Source organism: Geotrypetes seraphini, chromosome 11 (assembly GCF_902459505.1).
Source record: "Geotrypetes seraphini chromosome 11, aGeoSer1.1, whole genome shotgun sequence".
NCBI lineage: Eukaryota > Metazoa > Chordata > Amphibia > Gymnophiona > Dermophiidae > Geotrypetes > Geotrypetes seraphini.
In genome coordinates this window covers 28,415,384-28,442,563 of record NC_047094.1, presented here as the reverse complement: position 1 = coordinate 28,442,563, position 27,180 = coordinate 28,415,384, and the positions used below count along the sequence as shown (strand labels likewise).

The window sequence follows — 27,180 nt, the reverse complement described above, 5'->3', positions numbered from 1 at the left end:
GAGAGTGGGAAAGGGAAACGAAAAGCATTTAGGGAGAAGAAGCATAGCATCAGGAAGAAGGGAGATGGCTGAGATTCAAGCTGATTGCCTTAAGAACAGTGGGGGGTTATGTTTTTAAATAAAAATGATTGCATTTTGAACAAGTGAAAAAATGAGTTACCTCAAGTGATGTAACATAAGTCTGCAAGTCCGGTGCAGAGTATTGGTTTCTTAGTGTGTCTCGTGCCTTTTAGACCTCACACAGATCTATTCAAATGTGTAAAACCTAGATCACATTGACTTTTTTGGTTTGAGTTTTAAATTCTTTATTCATTTTTGCATGTTACAACAAGTGTAGCAGTTAAACTCATATGCACTTAAAGATACACACTTGATTAACTCTCATATATGCTTTAAGTATAACATTTCATAACAAATTCATATTCTGTAATATTTTAAAAATTATGTAAGAAATCTAATATTTAAATTATTCTTATTGAATAGAATAACCTCCCCTCCCCTCCCTCCCTACTCAATAATACATAAAAGTTTCATTACTGTAAAACTATTCAAGTAGTCCTGTATTATGAAATAAAAACAAACATTGACTTTTTTGGAACAAGGTACTGGATTAGAGCGGACTCCTGGGCACGATGGACCACTGGTCTGACCCAGCAGCAGCAATTCTTATGTTCTTATGACTATCAGTCTGATTCAGTATTTTTATTCTTATGGCATATACCCACTCCAGTATCAAGCCCTATGAGTCCTGGAAAATTTTATTCTGTGAAGACCAGGTATATCACATAGTCACTCTGATGGGGTGATATCATCTGACATTTGCCACATCAAACACGCTTTCTGAACTTTTCCAAGAAAACCTGAAGGTCCTAATGCACAGTGGTTCTTGTCTTAGTTAACTAAAACATGCTACATAGATAAGCTATTTTCCACTGAGAGCAGTGGATGTTTTCTCTTAGGTGACCGCTACATTTTGGCAGTATTGGAGAGATTTGCTTCTCAGACAGATGTACTTTAGTCTATTACACTACAACTAACATTTGTAAACCTGCCACATGCATTAAATAAGTTCAGTGCAGCTAACAAAAGAACCCTGTTGTCGTTCCAAAGATTGTAGTAAACATCTTGGGGCATAAAATAACACCAAGTTTGAAAGAGATGAAGGCTGTAGCTGAAATAATGCTCTATTTTTATTTTCAAATCTTTTTTATTAAGCAGTGACAACAGCAGGTACAATAATAGTAGAAAACAAGGTTTACAATTTCAACCAACAACCGCAGAGGACTGGACTCTGATGTCCTCCACGATCAAAAGCAACACCCCAACCCCACAGAAAGAAACCCATACCCCCCTTTCCCCTCCCACCCCCACCAAGAAAAACGGTACAACTCCCAAAGATCAATATCAAACAGGTAAACTTAATTAGAAGTGGAGTCGGTTCAGGATACGGCTACGACTCTCAGGGGACAAAATGTTCAAGTATGGAGGCCAAGTGTTGACAAAGTCTCTGCTCCGGCGATGAGAAGAACAGGCCAAACGGGCGGGCCTCCCAGCCCATAAGTTCATGAAGTCGATTCCTCCAATGCCAAAAGGAGGGGGGTTCAGGAGAGAGCCAGCAACATAAGATACATTTCTTCCCCAAGATAAAACATTTGCTAAGAAATAGTTTTTCTGAAGAAGTATACACAGAGAGTAATGAAAACTGGGCAAACAACATAGAAAGCACTGAGAAAGGCACAGGAACTTGCACTAGGTCCTGTAAGAAGGATGCCAGCGCCTTTCAAGTTTATTAGGATTTTATATATCGCCTATCAAGGTTATCTAAGCGGTTTTTACAATCAGGTACTCAAGCATTTTCCCTCTCTGTCCCGGTGGGCTCACATTCTATCTAACGTACCTGGGGCTATGGAGGATTAAGTGACTTGCCCAGGCCTGAATCCCCTCACAACTCCAGATACCATGGAAATAAGAGTTAATCTCTACAGAACAACGGACACAGAGTTGAGTGCCAATACAGCCCATATAGTAAGCCCGACTATGAGAAACATAGGCCCACAGGACAGTGCGATAGTGACATTCGCGCAGTTCAGCACTATAGACCAGACCAGCAGTACGTTTCAAGATCTTTAGCAAAAAATTGCCCCCCAAGTCCCTGCCCAGGTCATGCTTCCAAGCTTCCAAAATCCAGGGAAAAACCCTAGGGGGCGAAGAGCCATAATCTGGCTATGAAAATAAGAAATGGAGACCCTAGTATCTTGATCTGCTGTCAAAACACAAAATCCCCCCTCAGGGAGAGAGCCCACATAATGCCTGAGTTGACAATAAATAAAAGGAAGGCCAAGCCCAGGAACCCCCCTCCTCTCCAAAGCATCACAAGAAAGTAGAGACCCATCATCCTGCAGAACATGCCTTAACTGCTCCACGCCCCAAGCCCGCCAATGACCAAAAACGGATGGGCCAACACCCGGAGGGAAAGCTACATTTCCCACCAAGGGCAAAAGGACACTAACATGGGAATCCTGATTCCACAACCGAAGAGTCTGCTGCCACACTATCCACAAGGACCGAAAAAGAAGACTGCGCTTACAGGAGCTCGGCAATTTAGACAGAGGGGCATGAAGGAGATACAAAAGATGAAGAGGATAAAAATGATTCCGCTCCATAGAAAGATCAGTATAGAAAGAGGTGCCCAACACCCAATCACTAACATGACGCAATAAACAAGCCTGATTATAGACCCTGATGTCAGGCACCCCCAAACCGCCTCCGGTGGTAGGCCCCATTAACAGAGACCATCACAGTTTAGGTCTCCGCCCCCCCCCCTCCCCAACAGAACCGCAATAACAAAGAAGTGAGGGACCGAACGTCCCTCTGCAACAAAGAGAGGGGGGAGAAACTGGAGAACGTAAAGCCATTTTGGGAAGACAACCATACGAAATAAGTGGATTCTACTCGACAGTGAAAGCGGCAGCGTTTGCCATTTGACTAGCAACAGTTTAGTGTCGTCAAGGACTTTATCGATATTAAGGCGATACAATTGGGCAACATTCATAGTCAGCCGGAACCCCAGGTAACGAAAAGATGAGTCTGCCCTGAAATAATGCTCTATGTACCAACATCAAGATCTTAAATTTAATCCTAAATTCCATTGGTAACCAATGGAATCCAATGTAGTGGCTGCAGCTCAAGGCATCCGGAAGTGCGCGAACGTCACCGTGATGACATACGCACAAAGGCCCTCCAGACAGGCCCTGAGATGTCAACAGGGAAGAGGACTAGAAAGGAAAGGCGCTGGTGCCAGAGCCGGCTAATTGTTTACAGGATGTGCCTCTCGCCAAGAGACACACATCGTGTAGGAGGTCAGCTGGCGCCGGTGCCTCTCTTCCTCTCCAGTGTGGCACACCTAAAATCTCAGGAGGCACACTAGTATGCCGTGACACACAGTTTGAGATACATTGAGCTAAACAGTAAACATGCCGCTATATTGTTGCTTCTGTCAGTTGGTCTGTGTTTTTAGCTGCAGTCTATCTCATGCCTTCCAGGTCAGGTCACTTTTGAGTATGTGATATGACAAGAGAAATCAATCAGGTGCTTCAAGGCATGACCTTAGTCTACACATCTTAATCTAATGGTTTAAATACAGACTCTCAAAATAACAATAAGCCTGGGCAGTCCATTCTCAAGGGTCATTTTGTGGTTTAGAGCCCAGCACCGGCACTCACTATCATGACCATTATATTTTAGGATTTATTTAATTAAAAAATGGAATTTTACTCATTGAATCCTATTAATGTGACTAGGCGATTCACCATTGTCTTGCTTTCAGAGAATGTCAAGTTGTTTACCCATACACTTCCCCCTCCCCATTTGCGGTTTCAGCAATCGCGATTTCACATATTCGTGATTTTTTGGAGAGGGGGAAAAAAGAAAAAAAATATATAGTTTAAGCCTTCCCCCGGTGTCCCGGCCTTACCTGGTGGTCTAGCGGGCTTTTGGGGCAGGAGCAATCTTCCTACGCTCCTGCCCCATCTAGATTGCCAATAGGAAATGGCTGTGGGGTGTTCCCGTCGTAGTCTCGAGAGACTACGGAAACTCACGGCAGCCATTTCCTATTGGCGATCTGCACGGGGCAGGAGCGTAGGAAATTCGCTCCTGCCCCGAAAGCCCGCCAGACCACCAGGGAAGGCGGGGTGGGTCAGAGCCGGACCAGAAGATATTTGTGGTATTTCACCATTCACGGTCTGGCTCTGCCCCTATCCCCCGCGAATCCGGAGGGAGAAGTGTAATGGGTGTTTTCCAAAGACAGGGGAATCGTGAGTTACAGCCACTCCCTTCTGGAGACGGACTGATACAGTAACTGAAGCATGCTGTGTGGCAAAGGGGTCTTGCGAGAGCTGCCACCCCTATCCAAATGAATATGTTTGTGTGTTCCGTGTTGGTGCCATCACATGAGATCACCCTGTAAGAATGATTTGATCATTCCTACCTTCAGAGAACATTTGTTACGGGTAAGCTTTTAACAATTGAAGGACAGGAAAGGAATGTTAACCAAATATTGTAGATGGCAGGAAGATCTCAAATATTGCTGTTTTGTTTCTCATTCCTTGTTGTCATTCATTTCATGAGTTCTTCTTCCTGTTATAAATTGTTTAGCATTTGTTACCTTTGCAAAGTAAGTTTTAATCATGATTAGTTTAGCATTATCATGAACCTACATGATATTGGATAAGAAGGCATGGATTGTGTTTATTCCATTAGCTACATTGTTTCTGTTTTTTGTTGCAAGTGACTTTTTCACTTTTTTGTTCTGATTAGAACCCCTAAGGCCACACTGAAGGGGGTTGAGCAAAATAGAGAGAAGCCCTCAGAGAGCAGAGTACCTAACAAGGCTTTTTCAGGTGTGTAGATGGGTGCTTGAATTGTACTATAATTCAGTCACATAAGTTACAGTACAAATTAGAAAATTTATGGCATTTCCTTTTGACACATTAAGTTTAATTCTGATTAAGCTAAAAATCTATTACTGCATTTCCATAAGATAGGCATCATATACTGGAGCTTGCATTTCCAAATATAGTTCTGAATTTAGAAGGAATTGGCCTGTACAGAAATTTCTTTTGAATTCATATAATAAATGGGATTATCACAGACATTCCTTATCATGCTAGACTAGTCCAGGTGAGTGGGTTATATCTCCCTGCTAGCAGGTGGAGCCAAAGAAAAACAGCTTAGTGATTTAATTCCCTGTATAAGAAGTTGGTGCTGCCTTCAGCTCCTCATTATTTCTCTGGCTGCAGCAGATGGTCCAGACAGATCAGCATGTCAGCCAGTGTGTCTGGCCTGGCTTGGCTTGGGAACAGACAGGCAAGCAGGCACCACATGGGCAGATGTGATCTGTGGATGTTTAGCACCCAGCCAAAAATGAACCTAGAGAAGTTTTCACATTTGAGTTGTGGCCCATTTAGTATGTCCTGGTCAGCACTCCATTTTTGATGGTATCATGAGCCTGTTTATTGCCACTTTGCACTAAAAATTTAGAAATTCGGATACTTTTTTTTTCTGTTACATAAATATGGAATTCTGTACTGTAGGTGAATATCCTCTGGTTGTGAATTATTGCAGAAGGATGTCAATCACATCTTTCAACTCCTCCACCAGTGGAGCATAGTTCCCTCTCCAGTTTTTCCTTCTGCAAGCAAATTGAGAAGGTGTGTTCTGATCTGCTCTGTTCGACTTTTACTATTTGGGGGTATTTTTTAATCCGTTTCAGGAGACTTCGGTGCCTAGAAGTCCCCAATCTGGAGCATTTCGGCTTTGGAAAGGATGCAGATTCTGCATAGGTGGTCTGCTGCTCACAAGGCAACCCCCAGGTGTACCTCTTGAACCAGCCTGCTTGGGGCAGTTTGGAAGCTTGGGGACCTTTCCTCTGGGAGCTAGCTTGTCTTCTGATTTATCAGAGACTTGTGCAAACTGTGGGGCCCATGTGTAAGTACATTTGGGCTTCAGGGAGCTGGCTGCAAGTTTTTCACTCCCCTTATCCTGGTGTGAGGATCTGTGGGGATTGAGGTCTAAGTCGGTTCCAGTACAATTGGCAGCCCAAAGATCTCCAATTTTGGATCCATTTTGAAAAGGATTTGAGGTAGAAAATCTTCTCCCATCAGTCAGGCTGCAGGAAAGATGACAAGGCAGGCACCAGCAAAGCATAGTGAGTACAGACCATTATTCCCTATGAGGAAAATGGGGGGGGGGGGGGGGGGGAAGTTAAAAAAAAAAAAATTGATATTTGATGGTTTCTGGGGTCAGATTTGGGGTCACCCACCTCCAAAACCCCTTTCCATGAGTTTTTTAAACTTCAAGGGAGCTTCTACAAGCCCTTTTTTGCATGAATTCACTGACTGCGGCCATCAAATTCCTATTCCCATCTTGGATTTTAAACAATCTTCTAAAGCCTCCATCTGCATCAAAACCCCTCAAATTGGCTCAAAATTGATTGGCTCCTCAGACTGTTTTACCCCCATATCATGCCAGTTTTGTGCTGGATGGTTGGCTGATGAGTGTCTGTATACTGTGTGGCACATGAAGGAGGGGCAGAAGCCTCAGGCTTTAACCTCCTCTGCGTTCTCTAGGGCTGGGGAACCTCAGGGGGGTCTGGGTGGCAGCTAAGAAATCCCTCTCGGAGCCCATGAATAGCAAGTCCGCAAAGCGCTAATGCGTAGAAGCAGCGAAGCACAAGAGAAGCAAGTTTGGTCCATGGGGCTTCTGTTCAGGAGTTTACCCCAGATTTTGTTAATATCCTGTGGAAAACCTATTTTATGGGGACGGGATGCTTTGCACTGCTTGCTAGTGTGCCAGCCTTGAAGCAGGGAGAGATTCCGCTCTAGGAGATCTCTCTGCCACTAAGAAGCCCAACGCCTAGCCTGAGTGACCATGAATAGGAGGATTAGATATTGGATTTTATGCCTTTACTGTCCTAGAGCGCTGTTTCTTGCCTGGAAGACTTGAGTTCCCTTTCAGAGACCAGAGATCGGGAGGCAATAGTCCCGCTTGACCAAGAAAATAATCCCTCAGTGCAATGTCTCACGTTATTATGGATGCACTTAGGGAATTGAAGCGGGAACTGCAACAACCATTGATATCTTAGTGCATGGTCATAAACAGTACAAATGCTCAAACTACCTTTTTTCCTGCACACCCTGGATATCTCCTTGCTAGTCACTGAGCAATGGGAGTTTCCAGATGGCTCTCTAAGGGTAGCCAAGACTATGGCTAAACTTTACTTATGGCTCTGCAATTTCAGCAGCTGTTTAGTCAGCTGAAGGTGGATTCCACAGTGGCTCAAGTGACGATGCGTACCTCCCTTCCTAGTGAGAAAGGCGTGATGTTAAAAGATACACACAGGACTGCAAGGTGGAAGTAGTTCTTAGAAGGTAATTTGAAGCAAAAGCTTTAGAGATCAAAGCTGCAGTGCAGCCTCTTTTGTGACACGTGTCTGCCACACGAGGTTACAGTAGAGTCCTGTGTCAGGAGGAGGACTTATGCCCCCAGCTGGATGGGGTAGATTATGTGGTGGATGCTCTTTATGACTTATCAAAGTCATGAGCAAATGGATTTTTATAGTAATTTTGTTGACATAAGTTGCTTATGGCAAACAGCCGCCTATTTCTCGCAAAGTTCATTCGGCTAGAAGTTGATGACTTCCTGGATGGAGACCAGGGCAGTGCCGCCCTAAGAGATTTGTAGAGCAGCTACTTGGTCTACTCTCCAGACCTTTACAAGATTCTACAGAGTAGACATGGTGGCTCGGGAGGACGCCACTTTTGGGTCCTCGGTTTTGTGGGCAGGCTCATCAGTCCCACCCTAGGTGTCTGCCACTGTCTTGGCACGTCACCTACAGTACAGACTCCTATGTTTGTTACAGAATGGAAGATTGGGTTCTTACCTGGATAATCTTCTTTCTGTTAATCCACATAGAAGTCTGTAGGCCCACCCTGTCAGTTTCCATGCACCTGCTTTCTGCCTCAGATAAACCTATAGTCCACAATTGGAGTTTTTCTCCTATCAGTTGGAAGTACATATAATCATATATGACTAATAAAGCCATAAGTTTTGTTGAGCGTGTGAACTCCATTTGTGTTTATTGCACACAGCAGGGTAGTTTGTTGGTGAACTTATGTTGTTAGTTCATGTTAACTATTGTTTTTCATGAGTTACAGAGCAGAACTGAAATGTACTATTATTTGGGGGAAGTTCCTCATGCCCCATCTTCTGTTTTCTTCTGTTATAGTGGATATCGATTACTTTGGTACAAACTGAAGAGGGCACTATACTCCACTGGTGAAGGAGGAGTTCAATGATGTGATTACATCCTTTTGCAGCAGTTTGCGACCAGAGGATATTAACCTACAGTACAGACTATATTAACAGAAAGATTATTATCCAGGTAAGAACCCAATCTTCCATTAGACTCGGATCATTTGTGATCTGTCCCATAAGGGTACTGTGCACTCGTATAACCTCAGTATTTTTAATGACAGGACTGGAGGTGTGTTATATCTAACGATATATAGATATAGTTAGAGTAGAGCAGGGGTCTCAAAGTCCCTCCTTGAGGGCCGCAATCCAGTCGGGTTCTCAGGATTTCCGCAATGAATATGCATGAGATCTATGTGCATGCACTGCTTTCAAATCATATTTTTTTTGTTTTATAATTCTTTATTCATTTTCGTATGTTACAACAAGTGTATCAAATAAACTCTTACGGGGAAATCCTGAAAACCCGACTGGATTGCGGCCCTCAAGGAGAGACTTTGAGATCCCTGGCAGTAGAGCATACATTATAATTATGCATCGTTCACCTCAAGGTGACAGTATTGATAAGAGGTGGCATTGAAAGATCATCCAAAGCAGAAGCTATTCTAGATGACTGAGACAGAGGCAACTAATTTAAAGAGGAAGCTGTATACTCTGTTGCTATAAATGCTTGCAATGAAATAATACACAGTTGAACAAACAGATCAGCAGCTATTGAAGTCTGCTGAACTAGAGCTCTGCCAATAAAGAACTAAGGCATAATTGCAATATGTTTATGTTGTACATAACACACACTTCTGAAGCTAAGGCAGACAACTAAAAGAAAAGAAATTGTATAATAAAAGGGTAGGAAACTATCCCTAAAAGTAGTAAGAATCTTCATAGGAGGGCTTCTGGACTGATCTGAGGAGACTTAAAGGAAAGAAAATCATTAGGTAAGACATAATATATCTTCCCTTGTCATCCCAACAGATTAGTTTAGAACTTGTAGGATGTAGCAAAGCAGCCCACAAAATAGGGTGAGTACATGTGCAAAGTCAGAGACTTAACCTCAGGCAAAGGTACTGTTTTTGCACTTCAGGATTACTTAATCAAAATATAATCTTCTGCACAAAGATTCTCTGGTTGAGGGAAAGGTACAGTTCCAGTGCAAAAAGCACATGTCTTCAATCTGTTGGTAGTGCATCTTCACCCACGAGGAATGCAGAAGGCTTCATCTATGCTTTGAATTCCACCTCCCTGCATTATCAGGCACTGCCCCCCTCAGTTTTTTCCTTCTGCAAGCGAGTTGAGCAGGTGTCTTCATCTGCTCTGTTTAAATTTTCTTATTTTCAGGTTTTATCCATGTTTGTTCGAGGCTTTGGGTGTTATAGAGGTTCCCAGTAGTCCTGGGACAGCTCTGCCTGGGAGAAGCTGCAGACTGTGTTCTGAGATCTACAGGCCACCCTTAATGCAGGCCACCTTTCTGGCCAGCCTGCCCTAACACTTGGATTGGCTTGGGGTTCGACTCTTGGGAGGCTGCTCACCTGGTTTTGTTTGAAGCGTATGAGTTCAGGCTGTATTTGGCCCCATGCTGGTCAGGAAAACTTGCAGTTATCGGCTGGGTCTCCCTCCCCCTGAAGAAGAATTGTATGGAGACTGGTGGGGTAGAGAGTTTCTGGCTTTTCAGCCTGTATAAAACGCAGCCCAAAGTATCAAGCCCCTGGACACCCTGCTTGCTTGTCTGAGGCAGAATAGCTTTTTCCTTTTTTTTTATTTTTATTTTTTTTAAATTTGCAAATTTCCAAAAGAAAATACATAGGTTCACACCTGAAATTAAGACAATTACATCATTGAAAATTTTAAAGGAAAACATTTTCATACTAGTAATATCTATACTTTTCTGAGACCACAATATTAAGAAGCAAAATGGTGGAAAAGAAAAGAATAACAGAAATAATCTTCTCCAATAAGGAAATAAAATAGCAAAAAAAGGATAAGGAAGGCTAACTGATATTCATATGAAGCAAAAATATATTAACCAAAAATAAGCTAATTTAAGGGAGAGAAAATAGCCTTTGGAATTGGAGCAATTCTAGCTTCCAAAATTTTTTTATGTGATGATTCTGAAAAGACATAAGTATAACTTTGGTATTAACAATACATTTACAAGGAAATTGTAGGAAATAAGTAGCACCCAAGGACACAACCTGCTGGCACAGACCCAAAAAGGTCTTGTGACTGCTCTGTGCTATCTTGGACAGATCTGGAAAAACCAACACATTTGAACCACAAAACATAACATCCTTATGTCAAAATTACAGTCTCAAAATCCAATTTCTATCGAGTTCTAAGGCGAAAGTCACTATCAATGTCAATCTAGCAGCTATAATCACAAACTGAGAATTTTCTAAAAACAACAAAAAACCCTTTCAGATCTAAGCTAGACGTCTCATTCTTCTTTTCGTCTTTTTTTTTTCTTCTCCAACAAACCAGAGGTTAAATAAAAGGCCCTGGTTAATGGTGCAATAGAATCCTTAGAAATTTTGTAGAATTTCCTCAAAATATTTTTTTAACCATATTCATCGGTGACAAAAAAGAAACAGAAAAACATGATGGCAGATAAAGGCCAAATGGCCCATCTAGTCTGCCCATCCACAGTAACCATTATTTCTTTCTCTCAAATATAACCTTCTGTTAAAATTCTCTGTCTCCAACTTCTGATGTATCCATAATTTGTCGTTTAATTAATTCTTGCTGGCAATCCAAAACTCTCTCCTGACTTTTTTCTAATTTCTGTAAACTCCCAGTATGTTGCTCTTAATATTTCTCCAACTGGTTTTGGAGAGAAAATGACCCTTCACTAATTTTATCTAGATGTTGAGTCGCTGAACGCTCCAATTTCTCAATAGCTCTACAAACTTCCTCTAAAGAGAGAGTATCTTGCTCAAACATAGTAACATAGTAGATGACGGCAGATGAAGACCCGAATGGTCCATCCATTCTGCCCAACCTGATTCAATTTAAATTTTTTTATTTTTTCTTCTTAGCTATTTCTGGGCAAAAGCTTTACCCTGTACTGTGCGTGGGTTCCAACTGCCGAAATCTCTGTTAAGACTTACTCCAGCCCATCTACACCCTCCCAGCCATTGAAGCCCTCCCCAGCCCATCCTCCACCAAACGGCCATATACAGACACAGACCGTGCAAGTCTGCCCTTAGGAATGTTAGATGTTCCATCCAAAACCATATAATCTGCTGCTACAGTACCTGGGGGGGGTCTCCCTTGAGTTCACTAGATCGTCTCCAATCTTTACCTCCTCAAAGGGTGCCAAAGGAGATCTCTGTGGCGTCGGAACACTCAATGGCGATGAGATCCTGCCACCACCAGAAGCCACTGCACTATCTTCTGTGTCAGTCGCCTGTGATGATCCCTTTGGTGTGACCAGGAAACCCGGTATTAGAGGAATCTCGCATTGTTTGGGACTCCGCAAAGTTTCTTTTTTTTTTAAATAAATCTTTATTCATTTTTATATCTTACAACAAGTGTATCAATAAATGACAATTGAAATTGAATACATCACTTAAATCTCTATCATATTCAACATTAAATCATAAAATTTAACCCCCTCCCTCCCCTCCCATAACCTATTCAATCCCATATATCATATAAAATTTTCTTTCCTATTTAAACATTTAATACATTTCATAAAATCCCCCCTCCCACCCCCTCCTTTGCATTGTACTTATAATGGAAAAATGGTATCTATTCATTACAATAATTTGTCAATGGCCCCCAGATTTCTTTAAACTTCTTATAATTCCCTTTTTGTATGGCTATTGTTCTTTCCATTTTATAAATGTGACATAACGAACTCCACCAAAAACTAATTGAGTCTACCCCAATTCTTCTACCAAAAACTGTAATTGAATCTATTCCAATTCTTCCAATTACTTGTGATATGTTGTATGGCGACTTCTGTCATAATCAATAAAAGCTTATTATTGTTTGATGAAATTTGGCTCTTTGTTCTCATTGACATACCAAATAAATCGTATCATACGATAAAGCCACAGGATTCTCCAATAAACAATTTATTTGGGTCCAAATTGATTTCCAAAAGGTCAAGATAAAGGGACAATAGTATAACAAATGATCCAGTGTCCCTAGCTCAAGATTACAATGCCAGCATCTATTAAACTTAGAGCTGTTTAACTTCTGTAATCTAACTGGGGTCCAAAATGCTCTATGTAAAAGAAAAAAACAAGTTTGTCTCAATAGATGCGGACACTGTACATCTCATCCTCCAAGACCAAATTCATAGCCATTGAGACGCAGAAATTTGATGCTTAATCTCAATGCTCCAAATATCTCTAAGTCCAGTTTTAGGCTTTTTATTTACAAATCCGTTTATCAATTTATACCACTGTGCAACCTGGTGTCCCAAGAAGTCCACCTGAAAGCATAAAAATTCCAAACTATATTGCATGTTAAGATTTTTCCATTCAGGGAACCCTGCCTGAATGGCCTGCTTCAGCTGCAACCATCTAAAGCTTTGTGGTTTATTAAGACCATATTTATATTGCAACTGTGAAAAATCTAGCAGTTTACCATTTGAAATAACATCATCTAAAATCCGAATAACTGCTATCATCCAATGCTTCCAGATGACCTTAAATTCTTCCAATTTGGATCTTGGAGTTTAACCATATAGTTTGATTCGTCGATTTATAGATTGGAATAGATGTTAAATTACTGACATATCGTAAAGTTTTCCATGTATCCATTAATATTCTATTATCTTTATACAATCTAGGCAAAGTTTCTAATTACACCAGAATGGCCTCTCCAAACTCCGTTCTAGGGTCTTCCAAAGTCTCTACACCAGAAGCAGATGACAAAAAACCTCGTATAGAAGACTGGCAAAGGTTGGTTCAGCGCTAGACCCGGTTGGGTGAGTGGTCGCTTTAACCTGGCCCTTCCTTTTCTTGCCCATCTTCACAAACTGGAGAGCTCAATTAGTGTCTGACCTTCCTGATGTCATCATGCTTTCTTCACAAGACTAGCTTTTTCTTTCTCCAGCTACAATGAGAGCTGATGCAGGCATAGCACATGGCATCACTGTGAGTACAGCCCATTGCTATCTGTGGAAAACATTGGAGTGGAGTAGATTTGGTTTTTTTAAAGATCTTCTGGAGCTTCATTGAGGATCCCCCACCCTTAAAATCCTGTTTTTGGAATTTTTGACTGTTATTGTTGCTCTCCCAAACTTTTTTTTTTTTAGTGCCAAAATTACTACCACAGTAGCAGCCATCTTGGATTTCCCAATTTTAATTTAAAAGCCACACCATGCCTCAAAACACTTTGTGTCTAAATCCAGTCAGGATGGACTCCACAAGTAGTTTACCACTATATCATGCCAATTTTGTGCTGTATGGGTGCCTAAGGTGCCTAATGTGCTCTTCTACTGGAAAGAAGATTACTGAGGTAAGAACCTAAACTTCCATTCCAGTGCAAAAATGCACATGAGTCCTGAACCTGTGGGACTATCAAAGCAGTCCTTTGAGCCTAGGATGGGATAGAAGAGCCTGCTGCAAGCACTGCGGACCTAAATGAAAAGTCCTTTTGCACTGCCACATCCATTCTGTTGAACTTAGAAAAGGTATGTAGAGTGAACCATGTTAGCTGCCCTACAAATCTCATCAGGTGGAACAGTCTTTAACTCGCCCATGAAGAAGCCACATTTCTGGTGGAATACGCTTTTAAGGAAATTGACGGACATTTATCAAATCTGATGCATGCAGAGGAAATGGCCGCCTGTATCCATCTGGAAATTGAGGCCTTAGAGGCCAGTCTTCTTCTGCTGCCATGACCCATTAGGACAAACGGATAATCCAAGAGTTGGAAATCATTTGTCACTTCTAAATAACGAAGGAGTACCCTTCTGACATGTAGACGCGCTAGTACTTTGTCCTGTTTCTTTACACCTGTGGCCTGAAAAGCTAGCAGTCACATGGAAAGCAGACACCATCTTTAGTAGAAAGGAGGGAACTGTATATAGGGACATTCCTGCCTCCGTGATTCTGAGGAATGGTTCCCTGCATGAAAAGGCTTGGAGCTCAAATTCTTCTAGCTGAAACAATGTCTATGGAGCCCTGTCCTAATAGTTATCAGGGTAGCCTGCTTTTAGCCTCAGAGAGGTATGTTTCTGCAGAGGTTTGTCTAATGGCATTCAAGCAATACAAAACTACGACTTCAGAGATACAGGATTACTCTTGACAAGGTCAGTGTCGAACAAGTGTCAGTGCTGGTTGCACTTAGGTAGGTGGTGGTTTTCGTTCCGCCTTGTTGATGCTTTGTTGCATTTGTTAATGAGTGGTGGTTTCTTGCAGAGCAGATCAAAAGTATGTGATCAGGAAATTTCCCATGTCCCTGTTTCTGCTCTTTCAGGGGTTATCTCTGCTTGGGTACAAACTGAGGAGAGGGGGCAGTGTCTGGTGATTTAGGGAGGCGGATTTGAAAATGTATTCCTTGCGGGTGAAGTGGCACTAACCATATGTTCAAGACTTGTGTGCTTTTCTACTGGAAAGATTATCAAGTTAAGAACCTAATCTTCCATTTTAAACCATTGATGCTTATTCAGTATATCCCATCACACAATCTCCTATCACTTTTTCTGTCCAATGTTAAATATCATTCAGATTTCATAACATTAGCAGTAGTTGTATTTGTTTACTTTGTGACAAACAATAATTGCTAATACTATAATTTTTTTGTGATATGCAGTTACTTTGATCTAGTGACTGTTTTGGTTTCAGTCTTTGTTTTCATAAAACATTGCATCAGACTTTTGTATGATATCCATTAATTATTTCCAGATAACTTGAAAAATTGCTACTTTATCTACTTGTGTTTTTGGGACCCCCCAAATAAATGATTTGCTGATCTTTTCATGATGAATACAAGATGAAGTTTTTTTTTCCTTATTTAAAAAATTGAAAGTTAACAATATTTAAATAAGCTTAATATGTGTTTGTAGTTACCTGACTAAGGGACCCTTTTACTAAAGCTTAACATATGTTAAATGCTGTGTGCTTAATTTTTTTATACTTATGCATCATGTGGCATGCTGATTAGCACATGCTAAGCTTTGTAAAAGGCCCCTGAACTATTATATACAGTGTTTTTTCAAATTAATCGTTCTTATATCATATAATAATTATCTATACGTTAATACTATTTTTAGGAGTATATGCAGGAAGAACCCAAAGAAAGAAGCCAAATGTTGTGACAACTTAAGAAGGCAGCACTCTCTAGGATAAGAAAAATTGAGATCCAGTGGCATAGGTTCAGACCTCACACTTGTATGTCTGTGGACTTTGCTGCAAGTAGGCATATGCACATGTATGTATATATACCGTGACTATATAAAACATAGCTGTGGCTGAAATGCAATGGAAGGGATAACCACCGATGGGATAAAAATTCTGAAGTCTATGGCATCCTCAGCATGGCAAACCAGCTGTACCACCTTTCCACGAGGTAGGAGAAACTCACGGAGATGATCCTTGGTGTTTCCAAGTTATTGCATATCTCAACGATCCGATTTAAAATTATATATGTCATGCAAGAATGACTTGAAGAGCAGTGGGTCATTCCTTTTATATGTATTGCATTCTTGCAAAAAGGTATGTTTACCAGTGCAGTCTCCTTTGTATCACACATGCTACATAATAGGGATTTGTTCTAAAATTTAGATTATATCATCAGCTTTTTGAAGAATAGTCAGATCTGCAATTTTTCCACATGGTTCTATATTTTATTTATTTGCTGTACCTCTCAGGTCAAGTACTAGTGATGAGTGTTTCTTCACATGTTACAGGCTAAAAGACATTTTTCATAGTTGAGTGATGCTGACTTATTGCCATACCATAAGGAAATTGTCCAATTCTAGTGGTAATTTTGTCACCCTGCTAACTAAAATCAGACTTAGAACTAAAACTTAATAACACCAAATTAAATTAGTGTTTATCTGCCAAACTTGAATTCCTATACAAGTTGAGCTGTTGAAGAGCATCAAAGATGACCCATTTAATTAGTTTTTAGGGTATTTCAGTACATATATTTTGTTTGCTTTGGGTTAATATTAACGCAAAATTTGCTACATATTTTAGTTATGCTTAGAGAGAATTATTTAGCGGTTTTCTTATGTGTGTTTTAACTGAAAAGTGGGTTGCTTCCTCCACCCCAAATGATCCTCCACCCCAAATGATTTTTTATTTCTTTAGTATATGACAAATTTATTTAGAGACGAGTAAACTTTTCTCATCTTTAAAACTTAGCATTTTCATCTGATATCTCTTTTAAAAATAAGAATTCATCAATCCTTTTGAATGGCATTGAAGTTAGACTAAGCAATTAAGAAGCCCTTTTACTAAATCATGTTAAACATTTAAGTCCCTTTTACAAAACCACGGTAGTGATTTCCATGTGGCAAATGCGATGCAGTCCATTCAGTTCCTATGGGTTATGTCACTTTGCCACGCTGGGACTCGCTACCGTGGCTTTATTAAAAAGGCCTTTAATGCAGGTTAAAGTGGCCATTAATTACTAACACAGAGCCACATTAAGGGGCTTTGCGGTGATTTAGCAGTTAGTGTGTGGTAAACTGGGTGTTGAGTGCTTTTTGTCAGTTGTGTCATGGGGTAGAGAGAGGGCAAGGAAGGTATTTGGCAGTCAGGCAGTTTACCATGCACTAAGAAAGGGTTAACAGGGCAAATTTGTGGCATTGAAACATCTTGAGAAAGGTAAAAAAATGGAAATAACAACAGAAATACAAGATTAGCTCCTCGCGATTTCATCCATTTTGATTTTCTTAAGTATAAGATTAATCTTATGATCTTTTTTCTTTATTTCACCCTATTGAAGTCTAGGATCCAATAATTGTGGACTAGAGATTGTCTTTATAAGAAGAAGATGTTATGATATTTAATATCTTCTATATTGTATTGTAATTTGTTTTCCTTTTCTTTACTTGTTTTAAACAATCTTACTGTACAAGATGTTTATGCTTGGGAATAATGTATAAAATTATAAATAAAAAAAAAGAAAGAAAGGGTTAACAGGGGATCACAAACTTGCTTCCTAAATAGGAGATGCTAAGTACTTCCATGCATTAATTTGAATGTTCATGCACAACCTGCAATAAAAAAGGGAATGCCCCAGTAGATGCTGGGTTTCAATTTGCAGCTACTGTGTAGTAAAGTCCCATGTTAAGCAGGCTTAGCTGCAAATTTTACTGCTGTAATAAAAGAGCTCCTAAAAACAGTGCTTCAAGACAAGTGTTTTCAAAACATCTGCAATAAATAAAGGAAATATGGATTCACTTTCTTTCCTATTTTAATCTTCTTTTCCTGCCCTGCCCTGCCCTATGCTTGCTTAAGAGCTAATCATGTTTGAGGCAGGAGGACAATGGGAGTGGAGTGTTTTTCAAATGATTAAGATTTTGACATTCAGCGCTGTTCTGGCCCCAGACATCTCACAGATTGTCAGCAGAGGCAGATCACAAATGCTTTTGTTTTAAGCACCTCCGTGCTTTTGTTTTAAGCGCTTGTTTGCTGTTTATGAACTAGTGAGAAAGTCCAGTGGGTAGACTGGCACAGGAAACTGAAGACAGCAGCATAAATTGTAACTATAAACACTGCTGAAGGAATACATTCTGACAGAAAGCGGTAGGAATTGTACTCTGGGTGACATATTTCCTGCATTTTAGCACACATTCCTCCTAAAACTCGTATTCATTTAACCTAAAGTCAGCAGTTTTATCTGACTGAAAATTACTTGTAGCCAACCCAAACTTCAGCAGTCTAGTGTGGATAAGGAAACAAAATATGGTGTTTTCTGCAGACATTCAAAACGATGATGCTATAGATACCAAAATGTAAACCATACTTAGGTGCTCTTTACTAAAGTTTAGTGCATGTCGAATGTTGTGCATCTTTTCGTTTCGTTTTAAGTTTTTTATTCATTTTTCATATAGCAAGTGTACCACTTAAATTTATACAATTTCATTACGTACACGCTCGATATTCCTTCATACATTCCTATACTATATATATATATATAAATATTATATACTGTTTCAAAATTATAATAAAAGATTATATAATGATACGTTATATATATAGTATAGGAATGTTGTGCATCCTATTTTATGCCTATGGGCCACATGGAACTTAGCACACTTTAAGCTTTAGTAAAAAGGCCTCTTAAGAAGGAGTAGAAACTAAGGGCTCCTTTTACAAAGGTGCGCTAAGCGTTTGTGTACGCTAAACGCTAACGCGTGCATGTTAGTCTATGGACGCGCTGGCGGTTAGCGTGCACATATATTTAGGGTGCACTAAAACGCATAGCGCACCTTAGTAAAACAGGGGGGTTAGTGCTACAGCAGACTGCAGGCTTTTTTTTTATGTGTATCTCTTCCCTGAACAGTGAAAGGGATCTAGGAAAGGTGGTCAGCAATGGATGGAGCTTTGCTTCCTTTGTATCCCAGTGGCAAGATGGAAACCAGTTCTGGCAAATCTCCATTGAGCTATATTTCTGATCTTTCTACACATTGGCACATCTGTTTAGTATCATTTAAGCAACAGGGCGAACTATTTGGGCGGGGGGATTTTTGTTGCTTTAGAAGAAATAATGTGCATCCTGGAGTGCCATATAAAATGAAACAAACATTTCTTTTGCGTCCCTCCAGATTGGCACAGACGGATGGGTTTACACCAGTTCCTGTTCTTCCAGCTGGGATATTTGTATTGTTCCTGCTTGGCTATTTGTCAGACTGATTCTGAGGGACAGCATGGCCCATTTGTACTGTTCATTGTGTTCTCAGACTCTACCTGCTGGCAGAGGAACGTGAACCCATCCATCTGGGCCGGCCTGGAGGAACTAAAAGAGAGAAAATTTGCAGTTAAAACCTAATTTCTCCTTAATTGTACTTTGAATGCATCCCTGTGGCCTTATGCTGGGATATTGGCACATACTGGAACATTTGTTAAGAATTCATTGAGCAGAAGTTCCTCTAGTATTTTATGACACATTAACATTCTTTGAGCCCTGGTTTCTGGTATGCAGAACAATACTGTGATATGTTGCTCCATATTCCACATCACTTTAAAGTTTGGCAAAGCTAAAAACTGATTTTACATAAAGGTTGAACTGATGCGATATTTCGTTAACACTCTATAACCTTAGAAAATATATTAATTTTGAGTTTCAGGAAATGTTTGCATGTTTACATTTTAGAGAATTGTTAAATAAATGTATGAGAATAATGTTTCAGAGAAGCTTCCCCCTTCCCCCTTTTCCTAAGCCATGGTAAAGATTTCTACCACAGTCTGGAGCGCTAAATGTTCCAACTCTCATAGGAATTCAATGAGCTTTGGAGCATTTAGTGCTCCGGGCTGTGGTAGAAACCTCTATCGTAGCTTAGTAGAAGGGAGGGGGTGGGGGCAAGTGTGATCTAGGAAAGTTTTTTTTGATGTATGAAATATATCAACAAATGAATGAACAAGTCTGTATGTCTTTTTAGGTTTGTGGGGTTTTTTTTTGTTTAAGTGTCAAGTTTTAAAACTCTTGTGTAGAGTTGGGAGTTGACATTTGTATGGTCTTTGTATTCTATAGTGCTACAGATTCATGATTTTTATATGCACATTGACAGTAAAGAGCAGCACTGCTGATGTGCTTGTCAGAAAAAAAAAACCAACAGATTTGGTTCAGGAAAAATTAACATTCTTTAAATTTTTTTCAAAGGTTCTTGTTGTTTTACAACTTGTTATAATTGTTTGTTTGCAATTGTTAGTTTCAGTATATTCCTCCAATAATTGTAGCAGTTACAGTATGTTGACCTTCAGAAGACCTTCCTGTTAACAAGTGCCAGAGTTTATGTAACTATTATGCATTTTATATTTATGTATTTTCAGCTTATCTTGTACCTGTTTTCCCTAGTGGAATGCATCATCATTATGAAGTGTATTTATTTTTGTACTTTGTTTCATTAACTGATTATTTATATGCTCTGCTCATATTCCTTAAGCATAAGCATGCTGCAAAATAAATTTTTCAACAATAACAAGTGTATTATCTTTATTTGCCATAAACAGTTTTTTCTTAATTTTTAAGTTTTTTTTTTGAAATAAACTGCCAAAGATGCATTATACCTGGCCTCTATGCTTTGGAAGTTTATAGGAGTTCAGATAGTTTTACATAACATATAAATATAAGGAGAAAGAATAATAAATATCTGTGGAACTTTCCCAAATAAGTTTTGGTGTGTTTCCTTTTTTGATGGATTTGATTTTGAAAAAATCATGCATTAGTGAAGTTTAACCCTTTTTATAGCTCAGGGAGGTTTTATAGAACCAGGGTCTCTTTTTTTTCTTCTTCTCCTTCTTCTTTTCATAGTCCCTCTCATATTGGCCAGCCATTTGCATTTGAGTGGTTTTACTGTGATCCAGGCACTGAGAACTACAAGTAATTGTTGGTTAACCAGAAGTATGTACCAGACAAATATTTTTTGTTACTAGATGTCCTAAAGCAGGGATCTCAGAGTCCCTCCATGAGGGCCGCAATCCAGTCGGGTTTTAAGGATTTCCCCAATGAATATGCATTGAAAGCAGTGCATGCACATAGATCTCATATTCATTGGGGAAATCCTGAAAACCTGACTGGATTGCGGCCCTCAAGGAGGGACTTTGAGACCCCTGTCCTAAAGGATTGTAGCAAAAATCAAGATGGCCTCAATCTTTTATCTTTTAGGTTGAATGCTATAACAATGCCTCTTGAACTATTCTGGTGCCCCATTAGCCATTTGGGTTTACAGGAGATCCACAATTAATTAGGGGTGGGCAACAATTGCAACTTTTTAAATCAAATTAATTGTGGTATTAAAGATTAATTGCATGATAAATCTTGCTTAACCATGGCATGTGTTAGCACCACCTGGAGGACTTTTATAAATGCATTTAGCTCAAATAAATTACACTAAATCTGAGGACATAAAAACAGAAAGCAAAAATCTTCTTTTTTTTCCTGAAAATAAAATATAAACAAACAATAAGAAATCCATCTTTTCTGTGTTCCCAGTTTTGTTTCTTCAATAAAAAGTTGAATATAAAGATTGACAGACAATCTGGAGACCAAGGCAAATTTATTAATGATGCTTCCAGTAACAATGCCAAACAAAGCTGCTTCAGGGGCCAGTAAAAAAACAAAATAACACAAAGAAAAGAGTTGGGCAGGAACTGTGCACGTCAACCTGAGATAAAATTGAGTTTATTGAATACAGTCATCTATTAAGATATACAACACATATGATAATCAGTCTTTCTTTCATATCCTTCCAGACCCGACATGGTCTGTGTTTCGGCTTCAAAGATGAAGCCTGCTTCAGGGGTGTAGATGATCTAAAAAAATACATGTGAATTTTTTTACAAATAAAATGTATACATTCATAACGTTAAGGACTAATGAACAGCTGAAAGAGGCTACCAAGTCATAAAAATAATCTTAACTCATAATTACCGTAAAAAATACATGATGATAAAATCTTAAACATAGAAACATGATGACAGATAAAGGCCAAATGGCCCATCTAGTCTGCCCATATGCAGTAACCATTATTTCTTTCTCTCTTTGAGAGGCCCTCTTGAATTCAGACACAGTCTCTGTCTCTACCGCCTCTTCCAGGAGTCAGTTCCATGCATTTACCACCCTTTCTGTAAAAAAAGTATTTCATTGGATTACTCCGGAACCTATCACCTCTTAACTTCATCCTATGCCCTCTCATTGCAGTTTCCTTTCAAATGAGAGACTCGACTCATGCACATTTATATCACATAGGTATTTAAACGTCTCTATCATATCTCCCCTCTCCCGCCTTTCCTCCAAAGTATACAGATTGAGATATTTAAGTCTGTCCCCATATGCGTTATGATGAAGACCACATACCATTTTAGTAGCCTTCCTCTGGACCGTCTTCATCCTAAAAATATGAGGGATTTGAACCCCTGACCTTCAGAGAATGGAAGAAGTGCCTTTACCCACTGAGCCACATACATAAGAAATAAATTCAGATGAACCATATGTATATATAATTGAAACAGTTTCTTTCAAAACATACCCAATAGATGGCGCTGGAGCACTTATCTGAAGGAAAAAATGCTAAGGTATTGGTAATATAGTTGATATATTTTTATTTCCTTAGCATTTTGGGGAATGTCTTGTGGATGTTGGAGAGTATCAGATGTTGGGGAGTGTCGGAGGTTTGGGGGATCATCAGGGCTGGCGGTGGGAGGGAGTGAGCATCCCTCTTGCCACGGACAGTGTTGGCGGGAGGGGGGTGTTCTGGGGTGGGCATCCCTCCTTTCTGATGAGTCGCAGGGAGGGGGGGTTGGGGGTTCCCTGCCGCAGCCACTCAGCTGATCATGGCAGAGAGTTTTCTTTGCTGCGATCAGCTTAGCGTACATGTCTATTTGACATGTAGGCCAGCATTTTGCTGGCTACATATCAGGTATCTATTGTGGCCCTAGGGAGATGCCTAGGGCCACTTAAGCTCACCCAGACTACTACTGGGCAAAACCACACCCAGCCATGGGCAAGCTTAAGCGAACCTAGGTGTCTCCCTGCACCTGCAACAGGTGCCTACAGTGTAGGTGACCTGTCTCTGTTTTGTGTTAGTTTTTTAAACGTGCATCCCGTTTGCCTGGTTAGACAGCGGCAGGACACCTACTGCTGCCTACAATCAGGACACCGTTTATAGAATTTGCCCTCTGTGTACATGCTAAATATATATTCCTTTCTCTCCTCTCTTCATCCTTCCAAAGTATTTTAGACAAATGTAGTCTTGCTAGAATGTTTATTTCTTATTTTTCCTCTATCTCTATTTTTCACTTCTTTGTTATTCTCCAGGTACTTTAGTTAGATTGTGAACCTTCGGGACAGCAAGGGAATTTCTAAGTACCTATCTTACTTTTTAATTTTAATTGTTACTGTTACTGTTTACTTTACCCTGGTTAATCAGACTCTGCATCTTCGCTGTAAATGTACAGTCTCTTCGCCTGTAAACCGTTCTGAACTGTTTTGTGGTATTGCGGTATACAAAAATAAAGTTATTATTATTATTAAATGTTTTTGTATGTACATGAACAGAAAAGAGCTATACTGATGAAGATTTTTAGAGAAATCCTTTAATAGTCCTTTATCATTAACCCTTTAACAAAAATTTACCTTCCTACACCCCAATCTAATTTTGCTACTGGAAATGCACCTGACACAAAGTCCCTTTCAAATATGATCCTCATGTCTCTGGTTTCTCAAACAGCCAAATACTAGGAATTTTGCCTGTAGAAAACTGTGAAATTATATTATTGCCTGTGAAGATTTTAAAGCCGCCTTATGCAGTGCTTTGCATAGTAAAGTACCAAAGTATATATTTTATAATAACCTGGTCCTTTATTTTAGAAGCTCTAGTTATGTCTGGCATTTAGATGTCAACATTGCATGAACATCTAAGTCCTGATTTTACAAAGCCAGGATGCAGATGTCTAAATCTGCAGTATGGCAAGGGGGCATGGTCAAGGTGTGTTTTGAGCAGGGCTAAGAAAAAGCCAAACTATGGATATCCGATCCTCATTTCAGAAGGGGGAACTGTCCATAAAAAGGTGGTGGCATTTAGACCTGATTCCCTGCGCATCGAGTAGTCAGAAAAAGAGCTCGATTGATCAGTGCTTGACTGGAAGGATTAACAGGTCTCTGCCCTCCAAAAAATAAACAGTAAATCTGGCATGGGATACCAGGCTCTATTACAGTTTTGGGAAATATGGATGTTCTTGGTACTAAAATGACAGACTGTAGGCAGTAAGAGCTCATGTGTCACTCTTGCACTAGGCCAGGGGTAGGCAATTCCGGGCCTTGAGACCTGGAGCCAGGTCAGGTTTTCAGGATATCCACAATAAATATGCATGAGATAGATTTGTATTTCAAGGAGGCAGTGCATGCAAATCCATCTCATACATATTCATTGTGGTTATCCTAAACTAAACTAAACCTTAGGTTTGTATACCACACCATCTCCACAAGCATAGAGCTCGGCACGGTTTACAGGGTTAGGTTGAAAAGGAGCTACAATGAAGGGTTATAGGAAAGGAGCTAGGAAGATAAAAAAGGTCAGGATACCAAAGAGCGGGAGGTGTTAGATTTTTGAAAAGAGCCAAGTTTTCAGGTGTTTGCGGAAGGATTGGAGGGAGCTAGAAATTCTGAGCGGGAATGTGAGGTTGTTCCAGAGTTCTGTGGTTCTAAAGGGAGGGATGTTCCTAGTTTTCCTACGTGGGATATACCTTTTGCAGAGGGGAATGATAGTTTCAGTTTTTGGGAGGATCTAGTGGAATTAGGGTTAGAGGAATTCCAGAAGAGTGGGATAACGGGAGGGAGGATGCCATGTAGGATCTTGAAAGCTAAACAGGCACATTTAAAGAGGACTCTGGAGTGCAAACCTGAAAACCTGACCTGGCTCCAGCTCTCGAGGACCGGAATTGCCTACCCCTGCACTAGGCAAAACAAAGAAAAAATCCAATGGGTCTGCAGTAAAAGGCGAACACCAAAAAACAAAGAGAGGCCTGCAGCCTGGAATATACAAGGTTCAGGAATCTTTATTAAAAGTCTATATAAAATTGTAATCCATAAAAAGGGCTCTTGTATACCCTCTTGCACTAATCAGTGCAGTAATGTAGCTGTTCTGATTAATAGAGCACCCACTCTCCACCCCCAGCTATGTCCCCTCTGCAATCAAATAATTTTTTAGAGCATGGTTTGTGTGCATAGATCACAAAATAACCACAGGATGCTTGTGTCTGTGGTCTGTGTCAAGCACATACTAGCATTTAATAAAAGGATCCCCTTGAAGAGGGAGAAGGAAGGCGGCAGTGAATTACCTGCACCAGGCTCTAAGTTTCAGAGGGACCATCCAGGCTCAGGCAATGCCTGTGTAGCTCCATCGACCCTGTTGCAATTTTGATAGACCGCCTTTTCTTTTTATGAACAGTATTTTGTAAATATTTTGATGATGACTACTGTTCAAAGTCTCAGCACCTGTTTTTGTTGATGATAGAGCATGGGCAGAAGAAGCAAGTGGTAATTGCTACTGCCCCACTGTGCCATTAGACCACCAAGGAAACAAGGTAGGCCTGGTATCTGAGAGAGGGGGTTGGTAGTGTCTGTTTGCAGAGGCATGCTGTCTTTTCTTGGGGTGGGGGGAGGGGTGTGAGGTGCTGATGGGATTTTTTAACAATTAATGTCCAGTCATCAGGATTTTTGGTCATCCGGACTGCTCTCTGCAGAGGTTAGTCTGGATAATTGGCATTCTACTGTAATGGGAGGGGCAGCGGACATCCCTCCTGCCATCTTTCAATTTAAAAGTATGGGAGGTGATGGGGTTTGACTGGAAGGAGGGAGCAGGCATCTCCCCTGCAGGTCTAATACAGGATGTGTTGGCGGGAGGTGGGCCTTTTCTTTTTGCTGCTCTCCCTGCCAGTTCATCAGCTGATGCAGCAGACATTAGGGAGACCTGCAGCTCAGTTAATAGGGCAGGGAGAGCAGCTTTGACAGAAGGGAGAAGCTGTACTTAGCGATTGCTCTTCTGAGCTAGGCACAGTTCTGCTCTTTACCAGCGATTCAACGGCACAAGTAGCAGTGCGTCTAATTTGCATGCTGTTCTGCTGGGTATTGTCTGTATAAGAATCGCTCCCTCTATGGCAGGGGTAGGCAATTCCGGTCCTCGAGAGCCGGAGCCAGGTCAGGTTTTCAGGATCTCCACCATGAATATGTAGGAGATGGATTTGCATGCACTGCCTCCTTGTGATGCAAATCTATCTCATGGGTATTGATTGTGGATATCCTGAAAACCTGACCTGGCTTCGGCTCTCGAGGACCGGAATTGCCTACCCCTGCTCTATGGTCACTACCTCGCCTTTCTGGATTTTAGGGGTGAGTTTTGACAATCTGCTGCAAAGTTAGGACAGCAACAATGCTTCCATAACTATCTGGCTACCACTGACCATCGCTGATGTGATGTGCTAGTGCTCTACAGCAGTGGTTCCCAACCCTGTCCTGGGGGACCATTAGGCCAGTCGGGTTTTCAGGATAGCCCTAATGAATATGCATGGAGCAAATTTGCATGCCTGGCACCTCCATTATATACAGATCGCTCTCATGCATATTCAGTAGAGCGATCCTGAAAACCCGACTGGTCTGGTGATCCTCCAGGACAGGATTGGGAACCACTGCTCTACAGTACTTGTACACCTAATTTTCAGTGCAGGTATCTAGGCAGCTGCTGAAAATCCATGTCTAAAACGCCTTGTGGTGGTTGTCGATTACAAGCATCCTAACCCCCATATAGATTACATTGATTATTTCCTTTGTGCCTGAGTTTTCCTTGGTCTGATCCAAGTTCGTTTATCTTGGGTTTATTAATCCTTCTATAAAGAGATCAGTAAAGCATTCCTTTACAAGTACTGGTTGAAAAACCAAACCAAAAACACACAAGCACGCAGAATTACACTGCGATTTTAAAACACCGCTCAGGAAACTGAAACCAAAACAATCCCTGATAAAGCTCGGGGGGGGGGGGGGGGGCATTTGCAGCTTCTGTGCGCGCATTGAAAGGAAACATTTAAACAAAGTTTGCTTGCTTTTCATTTGTTACTAAAAGGCTAACGCTGTAGTTAGCTTTTAGGTACTTGACCCCCCCCTCCCCCAATATTAAACGCGACTGTATACAGGAAGAGGTAATTTCTGTGGGGTTTAGCACCCCCGATCATTTCAGAAAAGTTTGCTGAT

At 40.6% G+C, this 27,180-nt stretch overlaps 1 protein-coding gene across 4 annotated transcripts in view; it reads left to right on the top strand.

The window, feature by feature from the left end:
* The window catches only part of CCP110 (centriolar coiled-coil protein 110), a 97,183-nt gene extending 76,770 nt beyond the window's left edge, over positions 1-20,413 (top strand). For 3 of the 4 annotated variants that reach the window (XM_033963046.1, XM_033963045.1, XM_033963048.1), the window contains 2 exons: positions 4,816-4,898; positions 15,536-20,413. In XM_033963046.1, the coding sequence (XP_033818937.1) occupies positions 4,816-4,898; positions 15,536-15,588 (136 nt within the window). In that variant the 3' untranslated portion in view covers positions 15,589-20,413. The remainder of the gene's footprint in view (positions 1-4,815; positions 4,899-15,535) is intronic. The other variant, XM_033963047.1, reaches the window with a different exon arrangement.
* Positions 20,414-27,180: the final 6,767 nt, after the last annotated feature.